At 45.6% G+C, this 8773-nt stretch overlaps 1 protein-coding gene across 2 annotated transcripts in view; it reads left to right on the forward strand.

Annotated features, from left to right (window-relative positions):
- LOC149332880 (sperm-specific sodium:proton exchanger-like) overlaps nucleotides 1-7518 on the forward strand; it is a 328095-nt gene extending 320577 nt beyond the window's left edge. For both annotated transcript variants that reach the window (XM_089558441.1, XM_089558440.1), the window contains 3 exons: nucleotides 652-813; nucleotides 3327-3485; nucleotides 4861-7518. In XM_089558441.1, coding sequence (XP_089414567.1) covers nucleotides 652-813; nucleotides 3327-3485; nucleotides 4861-5019 — 480 coding nt within the window. In that variant the 3' untranslated portion in view covers nucleotides 5020-7518. The remainder of the gene's footprint in view (nucleotides 1-651; nucleotides 814-3326; nucleotides 3486-4860) is intronic.
- Nucleotides 7519-8773: the final 1255 nt, after the last annotated feature.

The following is an 8773-nucleotide window of genomic DNA, read 5'->3' on the forward strand; positions in this document are numbered from 1 at the left end:
TTCTGTTTAGATTGTTCCTGCGGCCGTGCTTTCCAGTTACCAATTGTTTCGAGACAATTTGAAAGTTTTCTAATTCAACTGTATAATTGGATGCCAACAGTTAATCCTTTCATGCTTAACTGACTCAGGCTGTGTAAGTGGAAGCTCTTGCAACTGTTTGAAAATATACAATCGGGAATTTTACTACAGGAAAATCAAATTGAATGCCAATGGTCTTTTTTTTTTGACCGGGTTGCAATGGAATGGTAGCCCCGAGCACAAAACCACACATGTCATGAAGCTTCCAGTTCACAAGAACTTTGGATGAAACCGTTGCCCATAATACCACATGTTCGTTAGCCTGCTGTGCGAAAGTGGCAGAATGGAAAGTTACAGCACGATCCGCTACTGTGAACAGCTTCCGCGAGTCGCCACTGCGCGTGCGCAAACCGCCAGATGGCGCCACGTGCCCGTCAGCTGCGTGCGCGCCTCTCGCGTCGGTACCAATCAGTGTGTATACGCAGTGGAGCACCGTGGAAGCGGATCATGATAACGAATCGCGGTTCACGCCGTGCTGCTGCTAAAACTGTCTAAATGGTAGGGTCGTTGTAGGGCTTTATTCATCAATTACCCTCCCTCCCTTTCTCTTCATCCCCTCTATCCAATGCGCAGCGTTCGTGGTCGGACAACTTCCGGCGACGGTTCATGTCGAACGCGGATCCATCCCAGCTGGCCGCCGGAAAGCGACGCCTTTCCATGTTCAGCGCCGGCGACAAACTGGGACTGGACAACCCGTCCTTCGTCACGGACAACCACCAGAACGAAGACAAGCCGGTGGGTATTGTGGCGCCATTACCGGTCACTAGTGTGCAGGAACACTAGGTGTCTAGTAGGCCAGCATCGAATTACTGTCGCAGACAACGACCTTCAGCCGATTGCGTACTAGTGGCATCTTGTGGTCGCAAAGATACCCGTTTAGGTGCCTCTGAAAACATAAAATTGGTAAATTGGTTTTTGAGGGAAGGAAATGGCGCAGTATCTTGAAGAACACATGACGAGCTAGTTGGTTTTCCATCACAACGAAAACAGTGCAAACTTCACGAAGGACACAGAAAGACACAGCACCTGTGTCTCGTCTCCTCTTTCTGCGTCCTTTGTGAAGTTTGCGCTGTTTTCGTTGCGCAGTATCTGTCTCACTAAAGTTGGTGCCATGTTATAGTGACACCTTGTGGAACTTCCTCCCTAATACATTCGCTCCTTGCTTTTATTTCACAGGTATATTATTTACAGCACTGACTCTAAACTATTTTCGTGCATTAATACAGTGCCTTTATCGATGAATTAAGCCGAATATGTCACATATTACATAAGAAATGAACAAACTGGTTAAGAAATTTTCCAACGGTGCCGAAATTACGTCGTTACAGCAGTGTTGCATTACAAATACAGATGATACTGAACACAAAACCAAAAGCTAGAAAAGATTGCACAGCTGAACCTCGTTAATTGGAGGCCCGTCAGACCACGTAATATATTCCAATTAAGTGGGTTTTCACTTTATCTGATATCGAAGCAAGATGAAAAGGTGAACACATAACGTTGTTCAACCGCTTGTAACACTACATTCGCTACCATTGCACTCGGCAATGCTGCGGTGACATTTACCAATTAACTGCTCCTACAACGGGAGCTCATTTCGTCTCGGTGCGCAGTCGCCGCGTCACTGCCAGTCGCCCGAAATTCAGTCACTGGGGCTCCAATGTTCGCAGGATATGGTCGCGCATCTCTCTCAATGTAACGCAGTTATTGGCTAAGTTCCCCGTTTGCCTACTTTTCCATGCTCCGAAGTCCGTAGCGCACACGTGAGCAGCGGCCAAGGTCGGATATGTCAGGCATAGCTCTTAAGACGCTTGCGCAGAAGGGCAAGGAGCAATGGGACAGCACAGTTTGGGACAGCACGCAGCTATAGTACCACTAAGCCTGGTGGCTACGTTCTGTTTGCAGCCACTCGATCATTCTCTTTCTTATGTCACGGATGTCAACACGCTATTTTCAAAGCCATACGCGTCACATGGTGGCAGCCAGTGGAACTAGAAGCACTTGTTCGTGGCCTCCATGGTCAGTTCAGGCAGCGCGCCGTTCAATGGTGCACTTGATCGTGGAGGCCATGACTTGTCCCTGATTCCTGGTATTGGAGCATGCACACGGTCTATCCAGGAAGCGGCGCAGTGCATTTCATAAATCGACGAATTCGGCGCGATGTGTGGCGCGCACAAAGTATGAACTATGCTCCGAGTTGGTGCTGGTGAAGTCTGGCGGTACTGCTGAGGGTAGCTTCCTTCCTCCATGCTTTGGCAGGTGTGAAGTCACTATGCCACATGCTAAGTCGGAGCGCTGTGGCTATGGTGCGTCCGATTAAGCCTCGTGCTTATTAATGCTGGCTCGCGCACCTATTACAAACGGCGCGATGCTCCGTACCAGTCGAACTCAGTTGTTCTCGAATTTGTAGTGAACTCGGGCGTCCCCGCATAGCGCATCCTAGTTTGAATGAACTGAGGGTATGCAAGCTGCGGGCCAGAGATATCCGGTGAAATTTACATTACCAGCTACAAAACTGCAATTGTACAAATCATCGGGCATTTTGAATTAACTAAGATCAGATTATCGGGGTTTTACTGTACTCACAGTGGGTAAACACAGCAGCCCGTCAGACAGCCTAGAAGCCGACCGCTAGAAAAAAATTCAACTTCCATGGCGCTCGAAAAGTCTGTTTTACATTTATTGTGAATCCTCAGACAAAAGCTCCCAAGGTCGTTTGCTGCCGTCCCTAACAAAGAGGCTGCCATTGAATGGTGATAAAATCGACTTCATGATTATCATGATAACGATGGGTTGCGGCTGTTCCCTTTGTATCAGGCGGACACCATCGTTGTTGGACACGACATACACTACGGTAGCGCCATCTGTTGATAAACTGAAGCAAAGGTTCTTGTGATTGGTGGGGAAAAGCAGTTTTGTTTCTGGTTGTTTACTCTGGCTGGTTGAGAGATATGCCATTTTGCCTGATCCACAAAAATAAAGTCATAGCACTGAGGCTTTGTGGGGGTGTCACTGGGTGGCCCAGGAAATTCGGTATTTTTCCAGCAGTGCAGTCACTTTTTCATGCAGAAAAGAACGCGGGTAGCATTCCCAAAGGGCACAATTTCAGCATAGCTTCATGCTTCCATTGACTTTCCTTTCAGTGTACATTTAACACTGTGCACCAGTAATGGATGCAGTGCAGGCTAGACTTGTAAAACTCCGTGCAACCACAATCTCTCATACAACATGGCAATGTTTCTTTGCAGAAATCCTGGACCGACAAATTCCGGGTGCGCTTTGGTCCCACCGAGCAAACAACAGGTAACCCTAATGCAGGCAATGCACACGACCGCAACAATCGACGCATGTCCATGTTCTGTCGCATGGAGAGGATCGACAGTTACGGCAATGTAAATGACCTGCAGGTATGTCTGAATGCAACATATTGGACACGTGCGCATAACTACACAAACAAATGCGACATTCATCCACCATTTTCTTTTCTATGACTGAAACGTTGACAGGCAGTGTTCTGCGGGTTTTCAGAAACAGAACTCATGAACAGGAATCAAACTCAGCACGAATATCCTGGATATGTTGGGATACCAATTGTCCATTATTGTTGTTCTTGTCCTCTACAGAAATGCTTCACGCTGCATCAATCCTCGAAGGAAAAACGGTATCCATAACAAAAAAATATATGTATCTGTTCCGGGAGCCATCAGAGAACTGCGGGAGGAAATGGACTGCGTTTTTGCTAGATGTCAGAGCTACGAAGAAAGACACCATGATGCAGCTAAGGTTTTTTTGAAAGAGGTAGACAGCATCAGCTCTTCAACCTTGTGTTTGTTCTTGACGAAGGGACAGACTCGCAAATTTCAGTTATGATGGCAGTGAAGGTATACTGCAGTGAGATGCAGTGATTAACTTTTTGATTGCTGTTGAGTTTGGTATTATTGTGCATATATAGCCGAGGCAACGCACGAAGCACAAGGGTAAATATCTCAGTTGTGTTCAAGAAGTCAAATGTTTTAAAATATTGCAGTTTGTTTAAAACTTTTACATCTCTTAAGAGCATGTGAAAAATCAACACATGCATTTTCTCCAGGGAGCAAGGCAAAGTGGAAAGGGATGCGTTCGCTGAAAAGTAATCTTAAATGTATTTTCCCTTGGTTTCTCAAGAGAAAAGTATACAACAGCTGTATCTTACCGGTGCTCACCTATGGGGCAGGAACGTGGAGACTAACGAAGTGGGTTCAGCGTAAGTTAAGTCAAGGACAATGCAGCGAGCTATGGAGAGAAAAACGATAGGTGTAACGTTAAGAGACCAGAAGCAACGCAGCGAGCTATGGAAAGAAAAATGATAAATGTAACGTTAAGAGATCGGAAGCGGACGGAGTGGGTGAGGAAACAGACGCAGGGTAATGACATCCCAATCGAAATCAAGAGGAAGAAATGGGCTTGGGCAGGGCGTGTAATGCGAAGGCAAGATAACTGCTGGTCCTTAAGGGTAACGGAGTGGATTCCAAAAGAAGGCAAACGTAGCAGGGAGCGGCAGAAAGTTAGGTAGGCGGATGAGATTAAGAAGTTTGCAGGAATACGGTGGCGGCAACTAGCAAAGGACAGGGTTAATTGGAGAGACATGGGAGAGGACTTTGCCCTGCAGTGGGCGTAGTCGGGCTGATGATGATGATGATGTTCTCAAGTTTCGTTTGACGTGGACCACAATAATTGAAACTTGCTACTGGATGCTCTCTTCGCAACCAACCATTTTCTTGACCCCTGCACTTTTTCCTGCAGGAAAACATGGGCTCCAAGACACCCGAAACACAGAGCAGGGCTAGCACCAAGAGCAAAGACAGCAACGCCAGCAAGGAGAGCAGTGCTGGCAAGGACAGCAACCCAAGCAACGGCTCAACGAGGAAGTCTGTGCCTGAGATTGTGTTCAGCCACTTTTGAGCAGTCGAGAGAGACAATGCCTGGAGACTTATGAGTGCGAGTGGACCAAGTGGCGCAAGTTGCTGCGCCACAAATGAGGAGGCATGCTGCCTTGCAGGTGCCAGGGACACTCAAGGCAGTGGCGAGCCCCGATGGAGTTGGTGACAACACTCAAAGACTATATGTGGCTACGTACTTGCTGACTATTAAGTGCAGTTCACCGGCTTCATCAGCTTCATGAATGTACAGGACCACACTGCAGTGATCACCGGTACTGGACGTGGACCGTGAGGCTACATGCGGTACTGAAAGAGTTGCTCAGCACGGCTGGCGATAGGAACTGTTTAATGACCTAGTCATGGTCGGGAGATGACTTGTAGACTAAATATCATCACCTAGAAGGGAGTCTGCAAGGCATAATACGAAGCTAAGAAGTTGTTTCCAGCACATCGCTAACAGTTTGGCCATAGTATTCTATTGCTTTGGTGGAATCTGCTTCAAGCTACTATGCCTATCCCTTGCAGTGCGGATAAGTACAGTGATGGCTGGGATCGATAGCTGCTCTGGTGGAAAGCTTCAACTGTCCACCACTAGGTGGCAGCACAAGTACTGCTCCTTGCTTTCTGAAGCCTTTGGGCACAAGGTGCTTGACTTTGCTCTCCCCTTCCTCTTTGACACCTTTATCCTCCTCCCAGAAAAAAAAAAAAAACGTGATGTAGTCAGCCGGACACTACACGTGCTCAACCTACCTTCCTTTATTGACCTCCCCCACCTCCCCCAGGCCTTTTACAGTGAGACATTTTGGTAGGGTCAGAGCAGTGTTTAACCTTCTCGCAACACGATGGACAACTGCTCTGTTCTCAAAGGTGTGAACGTGAGACGGCCAAATCGGCAGCCCCATCTCTGTATTGACAGACTTACAGAGAAGGCCATTGTGTGAAAACCACAAAGACGTACCTCACATATAAGAGATCTACGATGATGCATCTTTCCAGCATCATTCATTCATAGAATGCGGATAGATATACAGATGGCTCAGCCAAAAATTGTGCCGGTCAAACTGCTTAGAAGAGAGAGAGAGAAAGAAAACTTTATTTTACAACCCAGGTCCAGGACACATTGAAGTGGGTGAGTTGAGGTTGCAGCTTGGTGCAGAGTGGTAGCTACCCAACACATGGGTGCTTAGAAGAGTCGTAGCATGTGCCAAGTAACTCCAGCACTTGTGCACCTCACACGGACAAACTTGAGACACCAACAGCACACATTTATGACGCAAGCTGCGTGTTCTTTTTGTCCACTCCGAGCACACGCACACTTCAGAAACAACACGTCAAAGCGTATACGGAAGACATATCGACAGAAACAATACGTCAAAGCGTATACGGAAGACATATCGACAATCAGCAACCACAAGTGGAGGTGTCTTGTGCACGTGGTGGAAGGACTGCACGTTTAGGCATAGTAAAAGAAAAGTGGGCACAGCTTTTCGCCGGTTGTACAGCAGGCCTGGACTGGGTGCCATAGTTTCTATTGAAAGGAACTGTACACGTAGCTAGATTGTAGACTGGTCTTTGGCATAGCAGCACACATTACCAGTGAGGTCACACAAGTGCTCTTGAAGGGGCCCTGAGAAACACTCTTCAAAACCTTAACATAAACGGGAGCGAAAGGAACACCTGAAACACTGAGGCGCTTTTCATGAAGCATTGTTACGAAAAAATAATTGTGGCTACACAGACCACGAGTAGAGTTTGGATGCCTGAACAGTTTCCCTCATGACAGCAACACCGCTAGTCTTCAAAAGCATGAACATGCCTCAAGGAATGGAAAAAATGTCTACCAACCTTGTTTTGAAAGAGTCAAAAAGCTACCCGATTATTAAGAATTGCACCGTCAAAACAATTACCGCGAACCTGTAATGCTGACGAAAGTGCTCCAGCTACTTTCAAGAGTGAATGTCAAACCACCATGTGCAGTCGAACACACTGGGCAGGCAGTGTTTGAAACAGTGCAGCAATTCGTACAAAGCAACATACACAAACAAACAAACAAATGCTGCAGCGAACCCGAATGCTACGCAACATGAAAGTGAACCTGCAGCAATCGTTTCAGGATGGGACCTCTGCTTCTTCCTCATTCTTGGCTCTACCAGGCCCCGTCAGTTGAATTACAGTGTCAGAACATGTGTCCAGCTCTTCGGAGGCAATGTGGAACACTGTGAGGAGTTGCCACTAGCATACAAAATGGCATGTTAGCTTTCTGGTCACTTTGCGAGCTACTGTGCCATGAACTTTGCTACTAAACGTCCTTAATGAACGTGCTCGAGGAGCACCTCAGGGCCCCTTCAAGGTTATTGTTCTCAAGTCCTTGTTTCTGTTTGTAACATATCTTGTTAAGTTTGGTTGTCTTGCTACCTTTGTTACTTGTTTCTTGTTCGCGTTATTTGTGCCGGCAGAATGTGAAATGATGCTCGTTGTACTTATTAAACTATATATTATACAAACGTTGACAAGATCTGCATGTGCGACTTTTGTGAACTGAATGTTAACCTCTCTGACAAAAAGTACATCTGGTTGAGTTTGTAACATAGAAGAGACATAGGCAACGTACAAGGATTGAACATGAAATACCAACATTTCGGGACCAACTCAGTCCCTTCTTCAGTCATCCGTGAAGAGGCGAAGTTGATCGTGAAACATTGGGATTTGATTTTCAACTTCCATGACTGCATTATTCATTTCAACAATTCACATGCTTTCTCAGAAATCTGAATGTAATATCTGCTCTTTGCCACACACCATCTAGCTGTTTTTTTTCTAAGCTTTGAAATGGTCTGGAATGAAGCACTGAAGAATTTTTCACAAATATTGTACATCAGCGTCAAACACAAAAGTTTCGAATTTTGTTTCATAGAAGAAAATAGCTGGAGTAGTTTCCTGCCAAGTCACTTTGTATGCAAATTGTGCTGCATCAGGCTATTAATAACAGTAAGCTAGAAAGCAAAATTCCTAATGTACAGCAAAGTAGAATGTATAAAGATAGTTTGGTTGCCTAACGTCATACATATAAGGCTTTCACATTAAATTCTTAAAAACTCTGAGTGACTATTGCAATGCTTAATGTGCACTATGCGAAAGCTACTTGTTATTTGTCGCCCATGCTGCAGATGACATGGATTTATAACCGATTATGATTGAACCAGTAAAGTACTTCATCCAAACTTCGTATTGAAAAAGCAAGACTGTTGTATGCCATCCCTGCGTCAATTCCAGTGCTAATAAGTAAGCAGTCTAACTGAGAGAACCATTTCATGGCGCACATTTAGCGTTACAACAGTCTGTAGAGAACCAAAGCTGCAAAAAGTTGTTGAAATATAGATCACAGGTGCTAATAACTACACAAATGACCATTCCAGTTATATTGCGCAAATGTAACTGATAGTGAGATACTAGCGAATAAAAACTGCGAGGATATGTACTTTGGAAACTAAACCGTTGAGAGGCGAAAGCCGAGGACACTATGCCGTGACTAGTTCCAGTGAATTAGTGAATGTAACGTCACATCGTTCCCGTGGCTATATCGATACCCAAAATCTTTCGGGGATGTTAAGTGTTAATTAAATTACGCTTGCACATTTTTCCATCTAATTTGACACAAATCCGCTGTTTTTCTGACCATTCTGTGACAAGTCACATCGTTCCCGTTTCTATATAGACATCCGCGCTATTTCGACGCAATTTTGACATTTTTGCCTGTAATTAATTAGCTAATTACT

This window comes from Amblyomma mixtum, chromosome 8, assembly GCF_055824585.1.
Source record: "Amblyomma mixtum isolate Tamu chromosome 8, ASM5582458v1, whole genome shotgun sequence".
NCBI lineage: Eukaryota > Metazoa > Arthropoda > Arachnida > Ixodida > Ixodidae > Amblyomma > Amblyomma mixtum.